Source organism: Nyctibius grandis, chromosome 6, assembly GCF_013368605.1.
Source record: "Nyctibius grandis isolate bNycGra1 chromosome 6, bNycGra1.pri, whole genome shotgun sequence".
Classification (NCBI taxonomy): domain Eukaryota; kingdom Metazoa; phylum Chordata; class Aves; order Nyctibiiformes; family Nyctibiidae; genus Nyctibius; species Nyctibius grandis.
Window position 1 is genome coordinate 14308827 of NC_090663.1, and position 26483 is coordinate 14335309.

The 26483-nt window shown below is 40.2% G+C and overlaps 1 protein-coding gene across 2 annotated transcripts in view; it reads right to left on the bottom strand.

The window, feature by feature from the left end:
* STK32B (serine/threonine kinase 32B) overlaps positions 1–26483 on the bottom strand; it is a 153994-nt gene that overhangs the window by 28842 nt on the left and 98669 nt on the right. Inside the window, exons 4-5 of one of the 2 annotated variants that reach the window (XM_068403716.1) lie at positions 19683–19772; positions 4544–4647 (exon numbers count right to left, since the gene is read on the bottom strand). In XM_068403716.1, coding sequence (XP_068259817.1) covers positions 4544–4647; positions 19683–19772 — 194 coding nt within the window. The remainder of the gene's footprint in view (positions 1–4543; positions 4648–19682; positions 19773–26483) is intronic. The other variant, XM_068403717.1, reaches the window with a different exon arrangement.

A 26483-nucleotide genomic window follows, 5' to 3' on the forward strand; every position in this document is an offset into this window, starting at 1 on the left:
TGTGTAAGAACCACAGTAAAAACATAGACTCCTAATGCCAATCCTCTCCTTTGCTCTTTTTGAAATCTAAAATTAACTCATTACATGGACCTATGGATTATATGGACCTGCTGTCCTGTGTTTGCAGCGGCTAAATTCTTCTATAGGTGAAGAGAAGCCCCAGGCTTCACAGTGCTTTGTTCATGAAGATTATTGTGATTTGTCTTTTATTAAATGTAGCATTTGGAAATGAAAGTACTATATATAAATTTCCATTCTTATTAATTATTGTGTACATATTTTTAAAGACTTGTATTTGTGAAGCAAGTTGTTAGAATGAAACTCTACATTGATGTATTTTTTTAGACAAGGATAGAGTGTGGATTGCTTGTGAATTAAGTTGTACCCAGCAGGTGACAGATAGGTGATATGTGATATGAGATCTGTAGCCAAACGCCATCATAGCAGCAATGTGCAAATTGATGCATCATAATTCATACACAACATAGAGTTACCTTCTAATCCAATATCCACAATGGCAGAGAGTAGACACTCATTACCTTCACTAAGAACTGAATCATGCCTTGACTTTTGCTAGCATGTATAGGTACAAGATTATAATTTAAGAATATTTCTGGGTGTCAGTTATCTAATTTGATAGTGAATTGGAACCACTCTTCATAAAGGCCCAGAAAATATTCTTATTTTGAGAAGATTCGTGCACATGTCTAACTTTGAACGTATGTGTGAAACTAAGTCCATTCCAAGGCATTAAGACGTTCTAAAAATAAATCCAAGGTTTGCTTAAATCTTTTTGCTTTGATTCACATTCAGTTAGTCTGTCTCATTTAGCTGTATTGTGTCCATATGAATTCAACAGGACCTAAATGCCTGCTCTAAATACATAATTTTCTTGAATCAGGTTCAAAACTGTCATTTGAAATAGTCTGTCATATGCTTTTCCCTACCTGTGATAACGCTACCATAAAACATCTATTAAAAATCAAAGACTAACATTCTGTTTGTTGTGCAGAAGTAACCTACTGCTGATTTAGACTTGATATAACAATGTGACCGATATGATCACTGAGCCAGAATTTGCACCAATTATTGGAAATGGTGATTTAGCTCTAAAAATAGCAACTTTAAGGAATAATGAATCACTGAAAGTTTTTCTGTTAAGGATGTTTCTGGCCATGCCTTTTTCCTCACTGGAAAATCCTTCAAAACTTACCTTATTTTAAAGATTATTAGCATTCTGCAGTCTTGATTTTTTTGAGATTTGCAAAGATTTTTAATATTGTTATTAGTTAATTTGAACTATATTATAAGTTTGGTCATTATAAGTTTGATCTTTTGAGGTCCTTCACACCTATATCTCCCATGTTTTTCAGCTATTCAATCCACTCAAGGGTCAGATCCCTTCTGTTTTATTTTATGAAAGCGGAAAAAAAATTTTATTTGCTTTTCTTCATGACGTTTTACTGCAGTTTGTTGCAAATTGTTCACATTGCAGTGAACGTCAGAGTCCAAGAATCCGACGTACTACCCCTTTCTTCCACCTTGTCTTTGTTGAGAGCATGGTATATACAGTTATTATAATATTTGAGCAGTTGTCTATAGCTTAGGAACAGACTGACATGTATCATGGTTTGCATCATGCAGTTTAGTTTCATGGACTAGGGGAAAAGATCAATGTTTGATGCGAAGCTTTATTAATTTACTTTTTTCTTGTTAGGTCTTTTATTAGCAACTGGTTAAGGAGAGAAAAGTGCCTGCAACATATTGAGAAATGCTAGTGCTACTGTGGATAACCAAAAAATGGTCCAGACAGCTCTGTGCAGGATGCAACCTACTGCTGTAGCTACAGCCCTGTTTCATAGAGTCATAGAATCATAGAATGGTTTGGGTTGGAAGGGACCTTAAAGATCGTCTAGTTCCAACACCCCTGCCACGGGTAGGGACACCTTTCCTCTAGACCAGATTGCTCAAAGCCTTATCCAACCTGGCCTTAAACACTGCCAGGGAGGGAGCATCCACAGTTTCTCTGGGCAACCTGTTCCAGTGTCTCACCACCCTCACAGTAAAGAATTTCTTCCTAAGATCTAATCTAAATCTACCCTCTTTCAGTTTAAAAACGTTCCCCCTCGTCCTATCACTACATGCCCTTGTAAAAAGCCCCTCTCCCGCTTTCCTGTAGGCCCTCTTCAGGTACTGAAAGGCTGCTATAAGATCTCCCTGAGGCCTTCCAAGACGTTTCCAGCAACGCGTTGTCTTGGCCGCCTGGCAGTAGAGAGCAAGGCATGAGAATGGCTGCAAGGCCTTGAGAACCCTCAGCCTCTTCTGAGTACTCTTCCATCTCTTAACAGCAGAGGCAAATAAAAACAAAAATTCAGCTCAATAAAAAGCAACTCATTTTCACTTAGCTCCTCTTGAATTCAGGCAGGCAGCGTCATATGCTGTGCACAGCTCAGAGGTGGAAAATGATCAAAATTTCTGATGCTTCTCATTTCTAATGCTCCTTCCTTCCTGCCTTTCCCATGCACTAACATGCACCATGCTCTGACTGCCAAAAGTCGTATCTCTGTGTGGCTCTGCCCAGTGCAACACTCTCTTTCCCCAGGACTGCTATAGCAGGAGCAGGTGGGCTGCACTGAATGCCCACCCATCTGCTCTGTGGCAATGGGACTCCCTTCTCGAGCTGAACAAAGTGCTGTGGGAGTGTGGAGGAGGAGGGGGCTGCCTGCCTGCAGGTCTAGCTGGCAGCCTTGCGAGCACAAGCTGCTTCTTTGGAGCCATCTGCATGGGGTTGCTGCAGCAGACGGAGCTTTGGAGCTCGCAGTTGTTGTAGACAGCAACACGACTCGGGTTAAGCACATCTCCTCAACCCGCCACTACTTCTTTTGTCATCACTCCTGTCAGTTTAGGCCTTGTCTAGACTAGAAAAATTTAGAAATACAATTCAGGAAAAAATACACGTTTTCCTAGTCCATACAAAGACGTGGGCTGCCGAGCCACCCTCTGGCTTGCTCAGTGGGCAAGAGCCGCTCTTCAGGAGAAAACAAGCAGCTGGCTTGTTCTACTGGAGCATGGACAGATGGCAATGTTTTTATATAAAAAAAAAATCTTGATTCAGTCTCAGCTTTGCTTTGTCTGTAGCCAGATAGACTTATTCAGAAAAGACTGTACGGATCTTGGCAAATGGACACCATTCTATATAATTTTTCATTTATTAAAGTGATTAGATATCTTTTGTGATTAGTCTTGGAAGTTCAGCTTTCCTTACACAATCATTCATTGTGCTGCTTGCTTGGATACACTCATTGGTGAAAGTGTTGATATAAAACCAGCAGGATGTTCTTTTAATTTATTATATGTGCAGCTAGTACTATTGCCTGTGACTAGAGCTGAGAATGTATTATGCTTATCATTGCCAGACCTTAACTGTTCAGGTTATAATTTTCCATCCTGGGAAGAATGTCAGCTTAAAAACTGAGTAATTTTTGAGAATGATGGTAGAGAAAAATTGCAAAGACTTTTTTTTCTTTTTAAAGGTTTTTAATACTCCTGTGATTTGAGAGCAGGGAGTGAGATTTGGCATGGGAGAGATCTTTGTATTAGGAGCATGACTTTTGCCATTTCTATGGAAATAAAAAATAGATTGGCCAAGTATTAGGCCTTTGAAAAATGTAGTTTTTGGATTGAAGTAACAACATGCAGACACTTTGAAATGTAGTTATCCCTCTAAAAATGGGAATAATAATTGTTCTTTATTTCTAGTTTCCTTTGTCTGTCATCCTACATGAAACTGTGAGATCTTTGTGGGAGGGATTGTCTCATATTACAAAGTGCCTAGCAGGACAGGGTAGCAGTACTGTGATAGTGTCATACGAAAACAAATACTCCTTCCTTAAAAACAGCATACTGCAATGCAATAAAATCCTCTTTCCAAAATAGGAATTAAATTTTTTTTTAAAAAAACAGCTCCTTTAGCTACGTCATTATCCTGAAATAGTATCTAAATTTGTGTTTTCCGTAGGGAGTAGTAAATATTCAAGCAACCAACTTCAATCCTTTGAACTAAAAAGCAAAAGAATTTTCCATTATCTTCTGTGATATTTGACCATGCTCAGGAAGATTTTTCATTAAACTTATTCAAATAATTGATTAGATAAGTAACAAGTGCACTGGCAGATAAGCATTTTCTGTAGTTGGGCCAAGCATCTTAGGATATTACATTAGCTCTTTTAAGGCATTAGCCAAGAGAATCAAAGATAATAAAGCCTCAAGTAACTCAACTGCTATTTGGAAAAAAATTCCATTGTTTCCAATTCAGCATTGCGGAGAAGCCATTAAAACATTAGGCCTTTCCTTAGCCAAACTTTCATAACGTAATTGAGAGTGGGCTGAAACTTTCTCAAGAATGTTTCCAGCTGGGAAAGACCCAGGACAGCATTTCTGACCTGAACTGCAGCCTTGTCCACTCAAATTTGCAGTGCACTCAGGGGCACTGCAAACTTTGGGTCTTCTATCAGTCAATGACAAAAAACCCCATCATTCTTACCCAACCCCTCAGTAATTCATATGCTGTAATTCCTAGTGACCACCAGTCTACTGGGTACGAGTATCCTGGACTTCCATCCATAAAGGCCTGGAACACTTCTGGAGCTAAAACAGTAAAACAAATCAAACAAAAAGCATTGTATTAACGTTAGACTATGGATCATTAATGTTGACAGCTGAAAAATGAATAAGGATGAAATTAACTGGAATTACATACATGTATAAGCGCAGCATTTTCAGGATGCAGTTTCAGTGCCTTGGTTTGCTGGCAATAAGTGGCCTTCACTGGTCAGAGTTTTTCAAAAGTCAATAATTTTATATGTTAGTTCTTGTCTGGTCCATTTACATTATATGTTATGTGAATAAAAATAAGTAACAGGAGGGGAATTCCTGAACTGAAGTCTGACTTAAATATTTAGGGTAATGCAAACATTTTATGGGACAAATATCTGCAAGCAAGGTGTGGTGTTGAATAAATCTCATCCTTATTCTACATTTGGATAGAATTAAGCAGATGGGTTTTAAAGGTATTCAATATAGGAGAATGGTAATTAAATACAAATCCTGACACTGATTGGATGCTGTGAGAAACTCTGTCATGACTGGAAATAAACACACTGTCAATAAAGTAATGAATTCCATAAAAATAACTTTACTGGCGGAAAAAAAAAAAGATCTTTTCAAAACAAGGATCCAGTTGGCTAATTTCAGCAAGAAAAACATAGGAAATAATGCCACTGTAGTTTCTTCAGAAAACCATATAAAAATAGGAGAGGATACGAAATGAAATGAAAAGTCAGTCATGCTTTTCTAATTATTTCACAGCAGAATCTCAGTACACTTTGTGAAAACAACATTTTCCCTGGGGATTTTCTGAACAACACTATCACCAACCGTAACATCGTGCTACATTGCAATTACCACGTGAGCCTCTTCTGGCCATGCTACTGAGTCTAATGTACCACATTACCACCTGATTACCATCACATCACTCTCAAATGAGCATGCTGCAATGAATAATGTAATCTGGTCACACTTACTTCTGACTGGCAGGTTGGGATTTGACTATGTATGGCACTTAGAGAAGCATCTTTAATTAGAGGAAAAGCATTCCTCTCAGAGGAGTTTTTGCAGTCCTTGCACTAGGGATGGCAACCTAACAATTTACAACTGCAGACCTGACTTCAGAAAGTCCTGAAGAGCCAAACCTAAGAGAGGATTTTGGCATCCATGAATTAGATAAGGCAAACCCCTAATCTGTAGAATAAAAAACAATGAATGAATGAAAGTGGTCCTGTACTCTTTGCCCAGCAGGACCATCTCTAAATACATTTGGTAGCAGAACTGCAGGCACCTAAATAAACATTTTTGCTAGAATATGTGTATTTGGAGAAGAGCTGACCAGTGGATCGCTGGCACAGGTAAGCTTGTGCTGTGGTCCAGTATGGCATGAATCAACAATGCCGTAAAAGTCATCACACTGAGTTAGCTACGTCTCACCTCCAGATAATATAGCTTCACTTGGCGTGCTTTATCTTCAGATGTACTTCAGATCTTGTTTGCACGCTGCTGGGGATCTGCGTAGGTGCAACTTACATGTGTGCGGTCTATCACATAGACATATACTAAGAAGGTAGGCAGGATTATTTATGTTGCTTTAGTGGATCAATGCACCTAAATTGCACATCAGGCACCAAAGTCATATTTTGCATATCCCCATAGGCACCTTGTAGTTAAGGTTTGCTTTATTTCACCCCATTCGTTATGGTTTTTGCCCACCGTGCCTAGATGATGTATAATATCACATTACAGAAAATAGCCTTTGTAGCCTTTTTTACTGAGCTATATAGGTATAATATTGGTTTCATTCTTTCTTTTATAGCTGTAACATTGTAATAATGTGACAGCTCACTATCTGATTTCTGTGAGGTAGAGATGAAAGTACTTTATTGATGTAACCTACAACATTGCCAGAATGGTGTAGCTGTTTTGCTAATTCAGTGACTGAGTTATCCACTTCTATCTTATTTGCTTGTTCTAAAAGCTTCAAGGTCAACTGGTCCCACATTAAGCAGATCAGCACAAAATGCTTTCTTTTGCCCACTGGCCCTCGCGTTTTGAAGCTCTGTTTTCTCACCTGAAGCTGATGGCATCCTTAGATCAGAAAATGGGCAGTTAAGCTCCTGATTTTTAGAGCAGATAGTCCCTTTTTCCCTGCTTTAGCAGTAGGATTTGCAGTCCAGCTGGACTGCCTCTGCATTCAGTCAGCTGCAGTGAAGCAGTTGTAAGCACCCACTTCACAAGATGAGGGGGGACTGACAGAAGGAGCAATATGATTTGAGGTATTATAGAATCATAGAATGGTTTGGGTTGGAAGGGACCTTAAAGATCGTCTAGTTCCAACCCTGCTGCCATGGGCAAGGACACCTTTCCACTAGACCAGGTTGCTCAAAGCCTCATCCAACCTGGCCTTGAACACTGCCAGGGAGGGGGCATCCACAGCTTCTCTGGGCAACCTGTTCCAGTGTCTCACCACCCTCACAGTAAAGAATTTCTTCCTAATATCTAATCTAAATCCACCACCTTTCAGTTTAAAACTGTTCCCCCTCACCCTATCACTACATGCCTTGTAAAAAGTCCCTCTCCTGCTTTCCTGTAGGCCCCCTTCAGGTACTGAAAGGCTGCTATAAGGTCTCCCCGGAGCCTTCTCTTCTCCAGGCTGAAGACCCCCAACTCTCTCAGCCTGTCTTCATAGGAGAGGTGCTCCAGCCCTCTGATCATCTTCATGGCCCTCCTCTGGACTCGTTCCAACAGTTCCATGTCCTTCTTATGTTGGGGGCCCCAGAGCTAGCCATAGTACTCTGGGTGGGTTCTCATGAGAGTGGAGTAGAGGGGCAGAATCACCTCCCTCAACCTGCTGGCCACGCTGCTTTTGATGCAGCCCAGGATCCTATGTACAGTTTTTTTTCTCAGGGTGAAATCTCAACCCTACTGAAGACAAAAGACCTTTCCCCAGTTTGGCAAGGCTGTTAAATACCAATCTCACACTAAGCTTGCGCTTAATGTGCCTAAAAGACTTTTTGAACTGAGTTATTTGGTGCAAGCGAAGGCCTCCAGCCTGTATGGCAAACTTCTGGAGTTTTCCTGCTCATTCAGAAACATGGCATGATTTTAGAGAAAGACAGCAGATCCTCCAAGTGATGGGGTTAGCCAAGCTCTGAAGAGCTAGAGCTGTGAAATATAGAACATAACATTAGGTTTTGCTGTAAGAAATAACTATGTCAGGAGAACCAATTCTGAGTGCAAACTGTCTGGGATAAAAGCAAATAAAAAAATCTGAAAGGGAAGTTAAAATTCTACATTGATTTTCTTTAGGATTGTTATTGAAATAGACTATCTGTAATCTTTTAAAATTTGAATTTGATCTCAGGCTCAACTTGGACAGCCGTTCTGCAGTCTCCTGCGGGTAGGTTCTTCCAAAGGATAAGATTTGAGCTTGCCAGCTTGGAGCAAGGGCAACAGCTCTGCTGTGTGCACCCTTTCTGCACACATCCTCTCTTATCATAACAGATTTAGGATGAAAAGAATACTTACATCTTTTGCCCCCGTGCATCTACCTAAATGCAAGGATCTGTCTGAAAAAGTTCATTCATGTGAACAAAAGTGAGTGAGTGCATGTAAGAATGTGCGTTTCAGATCTTTTTCCTCAAGCAAGTTCTACTGAACAAAGGCTTTTCAGGAAAATATGTGGGTTTAATCCTGCACCTGATCCTGCAGCTTCTTTTGGCTGAGGGGTGTATTTACTATCGCATACAGTCAGAGTGAAGGCAGCAGAAGTTTTCATGGTGGAAGCACAGCTTTTAAATAGTGATGCAGTCGGTAGGTCTTACAGGTCTTCATAGCTCCCTGTGAATAAACACCTTTGACATAATAGAGAACTGCTTTACTGGAGCTGCCCAAAAGAGCACCTCCACCAGCAGTGACCTGGTCCAGCCTCACTGCTCACCCTCCTTTGAGCAAGAGGTGGGACTAGAGAGTCCTGAGGCCCCTGCTAACATGAATCACCCTGCAATCCTGCAATGCTAGTGAAGCTCAAGCAACCACCTTCTCACAGCCCATCTGAGCAGGGTGATGAAGGGATCTAAGGCCGGAAGTCTCAATGGGACCTTTACAGCCTCTTCTTCTGGGCAGTCACCATGAACCACATGGGCTCTTCACTTCTACTCAGACACCTGGAAAACCTGTCACCCAAAGTACTGGGGACTTTTGAAAGTCTGGATTTCAGAAGCAATGCAGTCGTTTGGCCTGGGGAATTACTCTTCATGGGTGGCAGAAGTGTGTTCTGCCACCTTTCATGCAAGGCTTTGGTAACTATAAAGACAGAGCATTTCAAAACTAATGCCATTCCGAGTTGGGACACCTGTGCTAATTTTAACAGGGCAAGCAATAAAATCAGAAATGTTTCTGTGGATTGTATGATAATGAGTAAATGCACATATTTAACTTCAGCAACTCGCCAAGTTAAAAATCCTGATTGTTTTTTTCTTTTCTACATCTATATTTGTCTCTTAATAATATACTTTCATGCTTTCACTGTTTATCTGCTTTACTTTCCTGAAAAATTACATCAAATGAACCCACATTTGCACTGCATTAAGTGTGCTTCAGTGCATTCCTTGGTTGTCCCCAACATGTATTTCCAGTTATTTTTTTTCCAATTAATAAATTAAAATAAATCCTCTTCAGAGCTCTGTCTTTTGATGCTTTTGCACTGTACCTTTCTAGTAATACCATATCATTGCAGACTGTCTCTGCACCAGGAGGAAAATTCCAAGGAAGTAAATAAATGGTTATTTTGCTTTAAAGTAATACCATACTGGAGAACGGCTAAAAAAATTGAACATGAAAGCTAATCTGAAGGGTCTGCACCCACCTCAGAAGCAGTGGCTTCCTGGGATATCCATAAACCTGTTCTGTGGTTTAAGCACACTTTGAGTTCCAAATAATTTTGTGAAATAGAGAGGAAAAATTATCAGTATCTAACAATATGATTCATGAGCTTGAAATAAAAGAGAATATCGATGTAAGTGCAAACAACACTGAATGCATTTTTCACTATCTTTTCCTACTGTAAAAGAGCATTTTTTACATATGATAAAATGCTTCTAAGTAAGGTTTCTAAAATCTGCTGAGTATTCATAGGTATCATAGTTAAACTGTAAGTGCTCCAGGTCTCTGAAATTCAGGCCATTTTAATTCAGTGAGTTTGAAAAGGCTGTCCATGATAAAATAGTCAATTTGAGGTCTGTCACTTGGAACGGCTGGCACAAAGAATAGCTGTTATTATTTTTGATGGAGCTTACTGGTTTAATCATAAAGATAATTCATCAGACTAAATCATAAAATGAAGAGCTTGGAATGGCTCTGATATGAATCCTAAATAACACAACTTGGCATTTCTTTTCTGATGAACTGATTTAAGTTTCACTTCCTTAGCAAGGAGCTAATCAAAGAGCGCCCGGTGTACTTGCCTACCACTACCCAGGAGACTGCTGGGTGTTGATTAAGAAGCTTACAGAGCTATTACTTACTTCGAAGCATTGCTGACTTCCATAGGCTGCTTTGAAATTTTGCAAAATTGGTAAAAGGGAAAGTGCAGTGAGCTGAATGCATTAGAGTCTTCTTCAAGTGGCCTTTAGTACGTACTATCAAATCAGTGTATTTAAGCAATAACTTGCAAGTGAGTCTTGCAAGATCAATTAGCTGTAACGAACCAGTTCTCCATGCATAGCTAAATGTTGCCAATGAGAGTTGGTCATTAATTCCTACAAAATGCCCTGTGTCACTGATATGACAAACAGAAAATAAAATTAAAGATAAAGCTATAGTGGTTTGTCCTCAATTTTTTTGGCTTATCAAGTTCAGATGGGCATGTCCAAAACATATCTCAAGAACGAAAACCCTGACATTAATCATCCAGTTGGCTAGCTAGAGCTCGCTGCAGTCTATTTGGATCTCAGCAGAAACCCTGCATGTCAGTAAGCGGAATCAGAGGTTTGTGGTGTACGGCAGCAGTTGCAAAGCAATACACTCTGCCACTCGTGTAGCAAAACACACCTCAGTGGCACGGGTTTTCTTGTAACACCTGAGATTTCACAGGTAGGAAAATAGATTTCACTGTCATAAGCTGAGGTTTAGCATGATACCAGGCTGCCAGGTATCATTTTTCTTCCTCATATTAGTCCCTGACCTTGCAAAAAAGAATAATATATATCTGTAAATGGGTGTATAAATGTATACACAATGCACACAGTATAAACAATATTTTGATCAACTATCACAGGATAAGCTGTTAAAAGTTTAGACCTTCCCAAATTTCAAATGTGTGAATGACTTGATGTATATAACACATTCACAGTTTCACCTTGCTGAATCAGGCTTAATGGATGACAGATTGAGCTGAATAAAAAATGAACTTGATTTTTGAAATAATATTCTAGGAACCTTGGATTGGGACAGTTTGGTGAAATATTAACTGCTTTCTCAGCACTGTGATGAGAAAATATTAATTTACACTTTTTTCTGAAAAGCAAATTCAGAGGTCAGTAATTCTTCTAGGTCATGGTTTAAATAGAAAACAGAAATCAAACTACAGTGATGACAAGTGATCTTTTATTTAGAGGAGAAGGTGTTTTAAGAGCAAAATGAAAGAAAACCACTCCCCTCTCCCTGAATATAAATGTGGACTTGGGAAACTATCAATTTACCTCCTAGTGTTTACTTTCTCATGTGCTAAAAAGGTCTAAATTATAATGGACAGCCTTCTGACTCAGAGCTTTAGATTAGCTAACCGCTACCTTCTATTGTATAAGGCAAAGCGCTGCTTAAAGCCTGACCTTGCTGGGCCGGCATTTCTCTAGTGTGAGGTCTGGACTTGTTACAGCAGTGTAACTGATTTTGTGCCATTATTCACATAATACACCTCAATAGTTTTAATACACATATTTAATGCAATTATTCAATCAAAGTAAGTATTTTAGATACCATTACCTGAATATAGACACCGCATTTAGAATGCCTTATTAATTTGCCATATGGCTATACAACCTCTCCTGCCCTTACTCAGAGTGCTGTCCTCATAAAACCCTCTGCATCACTGAGCCACTGAACAGAACCCAGTTCTTGCCCTTGCGTTTGTACAGAGAAGCCCTTACTGGTCGAACACCTGGATCAACCTCAGAGAAACAGCCTCAAGTTGCAAGACCCGTTGAAAGGAAGCCCAGCGGCAATGAACATGTCATGGTCTCCTATTACTGAATATGAAATTATACAGAAGGACCTTCCTTACTCCATCCAAAAGCTCACAGTGGCTGTGCTGCCGGTTTTTCTAGCAACTTGTTGACAGAATTGTGTCCAAAAATATCTATTTGCTATTTGGAAGACTGGCCCAGTGTATGGACAGCAGCCGTTCTGCCCCAGTACTGAAATTAACTGGTCTGGATAAATGGGGGTTCACAGGACAGACCATGTGCCTGAGACATCAGAAGGACTATTACGTACTCCTGCCTCACATACTCCTAACAGGTTAGCAAATTTATCTTTGCATCAGTTTATGCATGCAAAAACCTGGGGGAGTTGCGCAGCTTGACCAAAGAACAGGTGTTGTCCAGGGGGCAGAAACGTGCTGCTGGAAGTCCCCAATGGCTGCCCTGTCTGCCACCTCTGCTGGAGGTTTCTTCCCCCTCAGGTCTGCCTGCAGAGTTCCACACTGGATCAGGCCCTTTCAGGCAGGTTAAAAAAAAAATAAAAGCCCAAATCCAAACTGGCACTTTAATTCAGTATGGGACTTTTTTGACTGGAATAGTCAAAGAAATTATTATATAAGCAGTTTTGCTGGAAGATCTCAAAGGATGGTAGGAGGTCAGAGAGCACAGAGAGCTGAAAAGCATTTGGAGACGGTAACTTCTTTCCTGATCTCCTGATGTTTTTCAGCTGCTTGGGTGCCTACTTTTAAATGTCAGAGCAGAGCCAAAACCTGAATACTCACTCGCAGCTCAGTGCTTAATTCCCTCAGCCGCGGTGCTCCTAGTGCAAGCTGAAAACCCCGTCAGTACGGTGAGTATTTATTTCAGCACCTCAAAGCCTCGCACATCCCCTCTCAGTTCTTGCTTATCAGAACAAACAGAAGCCTCCTGGCTTGTGCTGGCATCGTGATATTTCCCTGGGATCCAAAGGGCAGGTAGCGACATCACCAGTGAAACTCTGTAGATAGGCAGCCAAACCCTTGGTAGGAAAAGGGTGGGGGTTTTAAAAACCTAAACACTGCCTTAACCGCACTCAAAAAGCAACGACTTGCAAAACACTATTTAATTTCAAAGCACTGTTTAGTACGAGTGCAAGGAAGACCAAGGTTGACAACTCCAAATTTGTCCCTACTAGATTGTAACTACCTCAGGGATGAATTTAGCCCGACAGGATATTTTTACTTTACCTGCAAGGTTGATATCAGGACATCCACTGGCTTCCCTCTGACTCCAATAGTACTCCCACAGAGTATTAATTGATAAATATGGATGACTCGTACATTTTAGAAGTGCAGTGGACCTCTGTAAATCCACACTCCTCTGGTAATCTCAGGCACACAGCCATTCTTCACCGTGACAGCAACTTATGAAAGCAGCTGTGAAAATCTGAGATAACAAGCCTGTAGGATAGGAAGTGGTAACTGCAACTTTTCATGTAATTTATGGCTGATTTTATTAGCTTTGGGGTTTTGTCAGGTGTATTTATATCATAAAATGTATTTTATTGGTTTGATTTGAAGTAAAGGCATGGTACATTATTTGGATAACTTCAGCCTCTGCTGAAGAAAATCAGTCTCTGCCTAAGCCCCCTAACCTTCCTACTACAGAAACAGAAAAAAAAAACCAAACAAACCCTAAGCCTCCAAAATTTATAACCTGTGAATGGAAAGTTTTTGCAACACTCCAAAATAATATACAGATGAATGGAAATTCTGTCATTCAAAAAGGAAGCACTTCAGTGAGTAAAAAACATGTGCTATAGGACTCAAATACATCTAAATTATGCCAGAGGGAGGAATAAACAAAAGGCGATACCTGTAATGTTCTCTAGATATGTTTTAGTATTTAACATCTTAGATTTAGATTAGATATTAGGAAGAAATTCTTTACTGTGAGGGTGGTGAGATACTGGAACAGGTTGCCCAGAGAAGCTGTGGCTGCCCCCTCCCTGGCAGTGTTTAAGGCCAGGTTGGATGAGGCTTTGAGCAACCTGATCTAGTGGAAGGTGTCCCTGCCCGTGGCAAGGGAGTTGGAACTAGATGATCTTTAAGGTCCCTTCCAACCCAAACCATTCTATGATTCTGTGATCCTACCTTGTTCTGTAGCTTACCAGCCTGTTGCAGGGGAGACGACCATTACTGCAAATGGGTACCCAGCACAGAGCATGTTCTCTGAGACACAAGCATATTTCTTGGAGCCTGCATGAGGGACCAATATAAGAAACATCTTTTTTTTTTGCTCATAAATGTGGAACAGTGTTGAAAATGGCGAACAATTACCCAGGTGCTTCCAGCCAGGCAAATGCAGACTTTCTTTACAGAATCACAGAATGATAAGGGTTGGAAGGGACCTCTGGAGATCATCTAGCCCAACCCCCTGCCAAAGCAGGTTCACCTGGAGCATGTAGCACAGGGTCATGTCCAGGAGGGTTTTGAATATCTCCAGAGAAGGAGACTCCACAACCTCCCTGGGCAGCATGTTCCCATGCTCTGTCACCCTCAAAGTAAAGAAGTTTTTTCTCATATTTAGATGGAACTTCCCATGTTTCAGTTTGTGCCCGTTGCCCCTTGTCCTGTCACTGGGCACCACTGAGAAGAGTCTGGCCCCATCCTCTTTAAACACAAGAGACCTAATGAATAGCCTTCTGCAGGAAGAGCGAGCCATGGCTGAATATCCCAGGCACAGACTGAGGCCAGGGACCGTGTCCTGCCCTGCACTGCGTTTCCTGGTCCACATTCCGGTGCAGATTGGAGGGGGCTCCCCCCATAAGCGCTTGTGTTCATTTGTTGGCAGCAGGCACGTCTGCCAAAAGCCAGCCAGGTCTCAAAGGACACTTTGCCTTGCTTGCCAGCATATGATGATAGCCTGAAAACCTATTAGTTTTCAAAGGGCTGTTTGTACAATAAAACCTTTGACAACACCCTCAATCTCAGGTGGTGTTGAAGATTTGACCAGTAAATTCACCATGAAGTTTCCTAAACCAGCTTAGGGCACACATTGTATTTCACAGCTGCAGCCGTCTGAACAGTACAAGAGAGAAACTCTGAACAACCCTGAACACTAAGAAGCTCATTTCACTTCAGCATTTCAGGTCAATGGCTTTGAGAAGTAAAACTGCAGAAGCAGCTGGAAATAGCTTATCCTGCCTAGCTGTTGGTCTCGTTCCTTTCAGATTCACTGTTGTCCATGTTTTTGTTGCCAACGTGTGACAGGTATTTCACTCGTCTGAATGAATCAGCTTGGGAAGTGAGAACGTAGAGAAATTACTAGGGTTTGTGGAGAAACATTCAGGTTCAGATACATTGCATTCTGTATTACTATTTAATAAGTAGGGAAACAGGCTGGGAAAATTTCAGGCTGAGAAAGACTTAGGGGCAAAAAGGCTAATATGAAGTGGGATTAAGCAAAGGCTGCAGGAGCTGACTTACACCATGCTTAGCATCACAAGATAGCTATATTAATCAGAACAGCTAGTGCATTTTTACAACACAGTATCAATTCACTGCGTTTTTTTTCTAGATATCCGTTTTATGGAGTCACACTGCATGTGAGCAAATCACTCGCTAGCAATTTCTCAGCCTATTTCAATCAGATTGCAAATAGGAATGAAGGCTTTACAGATAACATTTTTCTGTTTATTTCCTTAAATTGGCCATAGGAAGAAGTGAGAAATCCTGTAAGTGCCTCTACTAAGGGAAAGGCTAGAGTGCCCTCGTATCTGATTAAATGTAACAGGACCCTCATGGGAGTAAGCCTTTATAAATGTCCCTGAGGGGGAAACAGCTTTCATTGTATCTCATACCTTCATCATCACAAAAACCAGCATTGCGTAAGGCATGTCATACAGGAACCATGGAAGTTTCCTTGGTTCTGGTGCTTAGCAAGGGACTTGCTTGAAGGTTATTTTGTCTTGTTACACTGAGGCTAAAGTGCGGTTTACATTCCAGGTAATGAAAGCTTACTAGCAACCATAGAGCCAGCCTCCGAAAGCCTTTTTTTCTGTTTCAGTCATTGTCTAAATGGCTTAGGTGAAGCCACACGGAAAGTCTGTGATACTGCCTTAAAGCCAGAAATCATAGGGACTTCAATAACTATCAATCAGGAGTGAAATCAGAATTTTCTTAATTTGAGCAGTGCAACTGAAAAGTCTTTGTAGTATTTCACTAAAGATATGATTCTTCACAAAATTAAAGGTGTAAACTGAAAGAGGAAAGGAAGTGAAGTCAATGTACTTAGAGGAAAAAGCAGCACCAGTAAGTGCTTGGCCATATCTCTCAAACTTAATATTTGAGGTTTGCTGAAGCTTTGATGCCCAAGCTGTGCCACAGAGAATCCTCGCCCATCACTTTTCACCTGAAACAGAGCATTTTTACAGCTCTAGAAGCTTTCCTGCCTTCATACAACTCCAAATAAATGCAAGGATGACTCTTCTCTTTCTGAGTAGCGAAGACTGAACTTGTGGATTTTGCAGTATTTTTGCATTTCTAAGAGGTGAGGAAGGCGCACTAGAGAGAAAGTAAACTGGTGGTTGGTGCCATAGTCTCTTCATAAAGGGAAAGAGAGCAGTTTTCTTGTACCGTTTCTTCTTGTTATGAGATTGTTGGATATGGGGGAGACCTGATGTGTGGGTAGGAGGGTTCAGGAGCAGAACAGCTTCGTGAGCTGAGGTGAACAAAGACAACAGTCTGCTGGTGTGCAAAGGTAAAATCTTGTTCCCATCTTCCCCCAGCTCCAGGTCTATCGCTTATCTCCTTCCTTGGGTCAGCTTGGGCTCTCACAGGAACCCTCCAGAAGCTCGTTTAGCTCCCTGGGAAGGCAAAGAGGCTCATCTGTCTATGGCATTCCAGACTTCCATCAGAGAAATGATTTGCCATGATGTTAAGCTGAGGAGCCATTACAAAACAATAAGGCTATAAGGACATAATCTGTCCTGGAGACTAGTATTTTCCTACTAAATACAAGGACTCCAGAATTTTCTAGCAAATGGAGAATACCATGGAAAGGGACATAAGTGGAGTTTAGGCAGGATGGACCAGACTTTAGCATCTCTGCATTGAGTAGATGAAGAAAAAATAGATGTTCTCTAATAAGAATCTCAGCATTTTTTTTCTTGTAACATCTCTTGGCAAATGTCAGCTGCATAAAGAACAAGTTACTCCTCCTCCTTGGGGTGGGGGTGGAGGGTAGGCATTCCAAAAGGACTGGGCCATATTTCATAATTTTATCCTTAAAATACAAAAACACTGTACTTAGCATTTGCTACAGATTCTTGAGCTTTTTGTTGTTAAAAGCTAGGTTTTTTCTTGTGAGAAAAGCCTGCCAACAGAGACCACTAATGAACTAAGAAGGTTGCAGTCCACCTATGTGTGCAGATGGGCCTAAAGATCCTCCAAGGGAGACTAAGTTCCCTGTTAACTCTCAGCAAAATATTTGAAGAATACTTGCATACATTTTTGTACAGCTGTTTTAACTAGTCTGCTTCTGGTCACTGGCTGCCAGATGATCTCTTCATTACACACATTCAGACTATGACAGACAGATGCTAAAATGCTGACTGACCCCTAAGCAAGTACTCAGCTTTTTTCTGCTTTTGTAATGATTAGGCTTTCTAATGTAAAACTGTGCAACTACTTCAAGATTAAAAATGTAAGGCCATCAAAAGAGTCATTTAACTGACTACCAAATTAAATCTCAGAAAAGACTCTATTGTTATGTCTGCTGTCATCATCACACTTAAATATGGAAAATGTCCATTCTGAATTTGTTTGAGCTCCTACAAAATGACTGCCCTTTAAGGGTATTTTTGAATAATCTGTGCAATAAGAATTTGCACACCTAATGACAATGGTTGCTAGAAGATTGTAGGCAGCTATTTAAGCAGAATATGTGAGCTCTGAGAAACAAGTGTTTCACAGAAATGCAAAACTACAATATCAAAAATGTTGGAATCTTTTAACGTTTCAGTCATCATGTATGTAAGGGCACTTCTGTGAATGTGATTAGTTTCACATGTCAGTTGTACAGGTATTTGTCTCTGTGTGTTGAGGGGAAGGTTAAATTACTTCTAGAGAAAAAACAGATTTTTCTTGAGTTTTTGGTGTTTTGTTTTTTCATTAAAACACCCACCACACATTGGCAAAAATGCTCAAGCAAGTTCTTTTTAAACAAAAGTTGTTGGTGTAAGTCAGGTTGCAGCATCCCTTCCCCTCTCTTTTCACCACAATGAATAGGGAACCTGTGGTGCAACATCGAACACTCAGGTACCAGCCCTGAGGGGAAGCTCAGTACCCAGACTTGATCTTCTAATGCTCTATATCCAACATCTGTGCAGTGTTGGCCACCTCATCTAAGTAGAGACTGAATTAGACACTTGACTAGAGTTAATTGTTACAACATGGTGAGAAAATTTTCATCTAAAACCTCATTCCTCTGCATAACTTAAGCACTTGAGTCGGGGCTACAAAGAAATGCCTCTTGGTTTGTTTTGAGTAGATTTATAAGAGTAAGCTAACCAGCGTCAAGTCAGTGCACTGGTCACGAGCCCAAATGGCACAGTGTGGCCAAATACATGTAATTGTACCCTATTAACCACCAAAACAGGACAGCTATGCCCAAGCTGCATGGGGGAAATAAACTCCAGCCCCTGCTAACTGCCTGGGAATTATCTGGGAGAGTTCTAGTTGATTCATGCCCAAACCACATCATATCTGAAAACATCACTCTGCTCCGGTGCCTGGGACTGCTCTGACAAGTCTCACAGCTGATAGAGGCACCCTGCAGATGCCTGCCTGCTTCATGTGCAGGCTGGTACGGTGCTCTTTGTGCTGTGAGAAACATTAGTGTTGATTCCTACTTCTGGAGCAAATGCTTTACTCCTATGCTAATGTGCAGAAGGGTGGTAACACAGTGGCCGTTGGTTCCCTGAATGACATTTTCAGAATACGGTAATCTACCAGTAGTTTACTGGTGCATGAGTGTCAGATGTGCTCTGAGCATGTCTGCTAGAGAAAGTCTCTTGGAGAAACATATCTCTTAGTCTTGTTCCCAGAACCCAAATAAGTTTAGTCTTAAACTAGTCACCTCCACAGGCAATGACAATTATGTATACAGATGAAAACAGCAGATGTGTAGGAAGCCACAAACAGGACAAATCACACTTGTTCTTAGTTGTGGAAGCTAGGCTGACTTTGGTGGGACAAATGACCTTCAGGAGATGCCTTCTGTCCTTCAGCTCCAGGGGAAGCTTGAATTATTATCTTATCCAAGATACCTAACATTTAGACACATGAGGACAGGTGAATTTTACTCTCCCAGCCATCAATCTATGCCTTTAAATTACATGATTAAGACATATAAAATGCCCCTAAAAGCCATAGGGCAAGCACTTAAGTAGTTACATAGGATTCTAACAGACACTTTTTTTTAAGAACTCAGCATAGCAAAACAATTAAGGATGTGACTAGATACTTTCAAGCTGATTTTACACATTCTCTGCTAGATCATAGACACAGTGGTGGAAATATAATATTTTCTTGTCTCTGGCTGTGGGGGTTTGCAGGAAGTAACACAGTTGAGACTCTCCTGAGTTTGCTTCACAAAACCAAACAGAACCTGACTAAAAGCAGTGTGGAGACCACGCTTTGCTCAATCCCTTCATCTCCAATGTTTTCCATCACTAACACACATATACTGTCAAAAAAAAAGTTGATCACATTTATTGTATGCTGTTACAACTTAAAATAAAGTATATTAAAACTTTATATATGTTTTAATATACCATTAGCAACATTCATGTGTATGTTTTCTTACATTTTTAAAATGGTCTTGAAAACTTACCCATATAGGGTTTTGTGCCAGCCATAGAAGCAGCTTTTTCTGAGCCTTTCACTATGGTTGCTATGTTAAAGTCAGTGATATGAACATGTCCTGCAGTTATACAAAGTAAAAACAGAAGTTAAAATTGCATATCATGCAAATATTCCTTACTTTGTTTAACATTTAAGTGATAAAAGAAAGCAATTAAATTGGAATGATTCATAACAATTCAGGGAAACTTACTAGTAAAGGTTCCTCATAACTAGAAAAATCATATTGGCAGCAAAATAATGGAATACTTTTCCTGTATGGTTGTGTCCACTGTTTGCTTGCAGCGCTGAACATTTTTTGCTGGTTACCCCTGAACCTCCTGCTGCTGTGAATGTTGGGGATAGTAACAGGAGCAGCACTGAATTTTGTGAAGCTATGTGTGAAATCTACCTCTCCTTATCTCCAACTAGAACCACCCCTCCCACCCTCAGCTGCTCATGACACCTGTCTGCTATCACATCCACTTCACGTTACCATCAGCCTGGCTTTTTCTGAGTCTCCTCAGGGCAAAAAGGGAGCTGAGAAGAAAAGGGGTGTTTTTATCATACAATAGCTACAAAATTAGGTCCATGGTAGCAGAAGAGCATGTATGTAACAGCAGCAGGTCCCAAGTGATCACTCATTTGACAGCAGGTTGCAAGATGAAAGACAAGTGACACAAGTCAGCCCACAGACTTGCTGCCTGACCAGCCAGACAGGTGATTTAAACTGAACTAATCAGGCTGGATGGCCCAAACCTGCTGTCATTACTTTTTTCCTGGGGTGGTTTATGACAAGCATAGGTTAAATTGCTCCACAACAGCAAAGCAATAGTTTTTAATCCTGGCTTGCTGTAGGCAGGTTAACTGAATACAAATGCAGCCTGAAAATGTATCTGCAGAATTTTAATTCGGTAAGTCTGCTGTTAGGTTTTGCATCTTCCACTTGAGGACTAGTTTTATACTGTGGAGTGATGCAATATGCTCTCTGTGATTACATCACAGAGAGTGATATTCCTGGTGTGAATATTTCAAGAGACAATTAAACCTCAATTCACTACAGGAGACTTTCTAATCAGCCTCTAAGACATCTTTTTACTGCAGCAGTTGCATATAGGAAAAGGAAAGGTTGCTATTGCTGCAGTAAATATGCTGGGATACTAGCTACTTCCTATTGTTTCCAAAATTTCAGTTCATGGGGACTTTTTACCATCTGAGCTTCACACCTTTTACTTGATCTCCCTTTCTGGATATTATTGTGAGCAACTAAATGTCAAAACCAAGTCTGCACCCTGGCTCCCTTCTCAGGTACCATCAGGTACAATATGGAACTAAGCAGTATGTCAGTGCGACTAGGGCTTAGATTTTAAGAGCTGTGAAGCAGAGCGATGCACAACAGATTCAGCAGCACCTAACTAAATTCAAGTAGCACAGGGAGAGAGCTCATTGCTTAATCCCCATAGCTGCACGACCCCAGATTATAACAAAATAACATCTCGCTTGGGGTGCTGGTGCGCGCTCCTGCCCGCCGCCTGAGGACCTATCCTGCAAGTGATTTACTGAAGGAGCAACTCTGCAAGCAATTTACCAACACTACAAACAACTTACATCACTGGATCCCGGGGTGGTGATATCTCTTTCCCTCTCTCTCATAATCTCTATCCTCTTTCTCTTTTCCCTTTTCCTTCTCTCTCATTTGGCAGCATCTTTAGAAACCCAAGACACTTACAACCATGCCACTTTCCCTGTATTAATAAATTGTTCTTAATTTCATACCAGTTATTTGGTGTCGTTTCACCTTAATTTACTCCGAGGGATTTATGAACTAGTTGTGACCAGGTTGTAACAACAGCATAGTGTATGACTTTGAGAAGCTTTATGAATGCACTTCACAAGTGCTATGTGGCTTTTATGCCTCACATTTCCACGTGGCCTGAAATCCCAGTATCTGAGGTAAACAGAAAATGATTTTTGTTTGGACTATTGTTTAATTTTAAACAAATCATAATGACAATTAAAACAAGTCCTGAAAGGTAGCTGAAGCTGGCTGACTAACATTTAGCAGAGGAAAATGTACATGACTTCAAACCTCATTGAATTTCTCAGAATCTGAAACCAAAGGGGTGAATGTGAGGGCAGAGAGAAGAAATACCGGACTGGAGTTAATGCCACCAACTCAACATGCATCAGAGCTGATGGGAAATCTCAACACAGTAACATTTTGGAGCAAATTCAGATCTGGTTTGCCCTCAGAAGGTCAAACCCTATGAACAATTTAAAAAGCTCCTCTCTGGGTTTGTCTGTACTATGTACAAGAGTGTAAGTTCATATCCATGTGAACTTGGCTTGACTTGGCACTCTGCGACTTATCATCAGGGCGATTGTTAGAAACCTTATTGTACTGCTATAGATGGGTTCAGCTGAGGCTGTGCATTTCAGAAGGGTAGTCTGTTTAATGGCCGTGTAGGTGTGTAAAAGTTTCGAATATATTTTCAAAGTGTAGATAGCTTCAGGTGGATGAATTATGCTGAGAACATATATCTTGTTAATCAATGTCAGAGGGTTAAATGAGATACAGTCCCTGAAAATTGTCTGTGGGTAGGATAAGGACCAGTCCTAATGCAGACACACCAGGTACATCTTTAGTGGAGACTTTATGTATCCCAGACATCACTATACAGTAACAATGGTGCCAATTCTGTTCTTCAGAAGTTAACATCAGGGTTCAAAATACTGAATTTATGGGTGGGTTTTTTCATCCTATTTTTGGTTTTAAGACCAAGATTGCTCATTGGCTGCGTCTTTCAATTTTGCTGTTAATTTTCAAATGAGAGCTGAGGTTCTCGTGTAATCAAGGAAATAAAGTTTTAAGGAAAACTTTGATGATCATAAAACAATATAATCATATATAATAAGGCACATATGAATGCCAGCTTAAATCTGCCTTGCTCTCTCATAAGAGAAATTATTACTGAGTAAAATTATCACTAACAGATGCAAAAATCCAGTCTAAATAACCCCAAAACCTCATAAAATATAATTAGTCCTCTTAAGTCTAAGACTGAAATATTAGGTCTGTGATTTCAATATGGAGAACCACCAGGAAACAGTTCCAAGACTAGAAGTAGGAGGCATTCAGTGTAATTAGCAGGTAGCACCTTCAAAACGAACAAACAGGTAGTGAGTCTTCACGTAATCTGTATTTAAACTAAGGATCACTTTGCCACAAGATGTTAAGGATGCTATAAGTTCCCTCCACTCAAGGAAGCACCAGGAAAGGCCAAGGAAAAGACCACTGAAAGACCATTTTTAAATGTGTGGAAATCATATCCAGCTCAGGAAATGCCTCATTCAGGAAAGGCTGGAGGTTGGGTGAGTATGTGGGGGAAGTACCACAAACACTTGTCTCATTTTATATTCTGCTCTGTCATTCACTTTTTGGAGACTCTTGGAGATAAGAAACACAACTAGATGGGTCTTTCATCCAATATGGTTGCTCTTCTGCTCTGAAACTGAAAGCCTGCATATCTGTAACACTATTTATGTCAAGAGAGAGGGGCAAAAGGACTGGAGCAGTGTCTTATAAGGAGAAATTAAAAAGGCTGAGGCTCTTCAGCTGACAGAAGAGTGCTAAAGGGGTTTTTGGATATAATGAAGATTGTGATTGTAAGGTATTATTCATCAAATCCTAGAAGAAGATTTTTTTTTGAAAGAAGAATGTTTTAAAACACATAAAAGAAAACACTACTCTTTCATGAAGGATGGTGAACTTCTACAATTTGTTGCTCCAGGAGGCTGTGGAGGCCAATATCGGCAGCAGCTTCAAAGAGGCAGAAGACAAACTCATTAACAAAAACTCATCCACATTCTAAAGGGAATATACAGAGATACTCTAATATCTTAATACAAAAATTGTGGGTGATAGGAAGCACTGAAGCATTCAATGACCAAGTGGCAAAGGATATGCTCCCTGAATAGTATCTCCTCTTGCCACTGGTTGTGACAGAATACTGGACGAGGTCTTGGGTCTGACCCAGCAGGGAGTTCTTCCTCGGTAAACCAAGCAGTGACCTTGCTGGGTCTTATGAAAAGATATCCTGAAAAACTTGCCTGAGAGAAAATCAAACCCTTGCAAATTTCCTGCAAACAGAGTGTACACTCTGCACAATGCAAAACCTGGATGCTAAAGTAGATCCTCATAATTTCTGCAGAACAACCGGAAATGTTAATATCAATGGTGTTATCACATCTTTAATTTCTTTGATATTTCATAAAAAAATACAACATGGACCAGACTTGCCAGCTTTCAGTTCTAAATGCTGTCATTTCAGTTATATTGTTCTAAACCATTAAAGCTAAAGGAATAGAAGAGGAAGCAGAATACTGTTATCAAGAGAATTCTGTAATGCTTTTCTCTGTACAATATAATAATAGTTCTCCTGAACCATCAGGTAGTCCCTTCAGCTATCACTGGAATAATTCTGTTTCAGATGCATGGTAGCAGAACAGAGCACTACTACTAAATTTAGAGATTAGGGTTAGTTGTAAGAGGAAGAGCTTTCTGGGAAAGCTGAAAGGGAAACATAACACAAGAGCTTTAGGGACAGCATTCGTTTCCTTAGAGATGTGTGATCCCAGTTCAGAGAGTGAACCCTGAAACCATCCCTACTTTCTCTCCTCAGAGGAGACTCTATGGGATGGAGAATCTCTCCAGGAGACTGGCAATCATCTTCTGGTAGGGGCTGAACACTATTTTAAGCAGCTGGTTACCCCATTCTCATGTAGCATTATGCTTCTCATGTTCATCAAACACTTATTTCCACTGATGCATCAGAACCTGTTCTCAGCGGTGTTGAGCTGAACAACATATGGGGAAATTCAGGCTTCCTCTGCCAGAATGATTTTGAATATGTTGTATACATTTCCATGTTTTTTTCTTTGTAAATTAAATATCATTTTTATGGGTTAAGAAAAATCTCCTGTTTTCACTACTTCTGTATTCCTGAGGTATGTTCCCTAAGCCATACAGATAAATTGTAGTGAAACTAGTTTTAATGAGCAGAAATATCTATAATCTATAATCTCGATATATGTTATGAAAGTCGGTTTAACTGCTTGAAGATGTTAGGCAATGTGAATTGTATAACACTACACTTTGACTTCAGCCAAAAGAGGTTTCTTCAGTGAAGTCAAAGAAATCTAATTCACTGAGAAAAACTCTCAGTCCTAAATGTTGTGCATGTCCAATTCCATAATTGTGTAAGCATGGTTTGTTTAATGAACTGTAAGAAAGACCTAGGGGTAAAGTCAAGCATATAGGAAACTGTTGTATCATCTTAGAGGCCACAGGCTAAATTAAAGTTCCTTCCTGTGCACCTGGTTAGACTCATATTAGGAGAATTTGTTATGCTTCCTCTACAGACTAGCATATTTATGGTGCATATATTCAGCACATTTTTCTATTAAGTGAAATCTGATGATTCCACAAAAATGATGTTACTATGTTGCAGCTTAATCAAAGTTTTATGGACTTCAAGGATAGCATTCATCTTGCAAAATGTACATCTATAAGGTGGATATCTATATTTTTGCTCAAAAGTTCTAGATATTAGTCACCAAAGAGAAATAGATACTAGCATATAGTGCAGACATCCAAAATAGATCTAAAACATGTCTATGTCTTTCAGTTATCAGTAAAGGAAGCCTGTGGTGATGAGCAAGGTACAGACACCTCTCCTACTGATGTTACTTCATTTAGTGAGTTGAAGTGTGTGGACCCTTACCCAGGTTGAGAGAATGACATCTTCCGACCACATAACAGGTCTGTGAACCAAGGATCCATGAGACGGTTAATTCTGCTGACCAAAGTCTATCTGCAAGTCCGGAGAACCATGGTTGTTTCACCATTTGTCTGCAGGTGTGCTGCGAGGAAGCAGTATTTTGCTGCCCTGCAGAAAAGGGGCTATCCATCCCAAAATTTCCAATCTGGCTACAGAGAATTTTGTTGTTGAACAGCTTACAATCACAAAATAAGCTTCGTTTTGCAACATGTCGTTCGCTCTGGTGTAGTTTCTTCTCTGCAATACTTAAGCCCCCATAGGAAAGCTCTTGCAAAAGGCTGATGTTGTGCAGTAATTGACCTTGATGAGGGGCAATCGTACTTCAAAGGCTGCCAACCAGAGATTTAAAACACTCATAGCCATTTCATGTTGCCTTTGACATCTTTAATTTACCCAGGACTTAAAGACAAGAGATTTCTGTTTCGTGCTTATTTTCTGATATTAGTGTCTAGGGAACATTAACACTTATGCGTCTGAAACGTTAAATTCCTGAAGTTCTAAACGGTTTAAAACTCCTACATCATTTAGCTTTGTTTGCTTCCATATTCCCAGGGACAAACTCCAGCTGTTCACGATGTTACCTCTTTAATCAACTTTAACTTGTATACCCAGCAGCTCTGCAATGGATTTTGAAAGATAATGGTAATGTTGGCATCATTTCACGTTTATATTTTCTCAAAGATTAACTGCTTTTAATCAATTTCTGAGGTGAACAAAGCACAAGACTTTCCCACACTAGCAAACACACATCTTTTTCCATTTAGTCTTTCTCCTGTACGTATTTCTGTTCTGATACAAGGTTAATGCCTTCTTTACCTGTATTTTCTCATGTTCTTTCTGTGAATAGTTGCAAAAAGATGCATGAAGTTTTAGCAAAATACTTCATAGACAGCATATATGTGTAAAATTTAAGTTTAAAGAAATTAGCTCCTTTTTTTTTTCATAACACAACT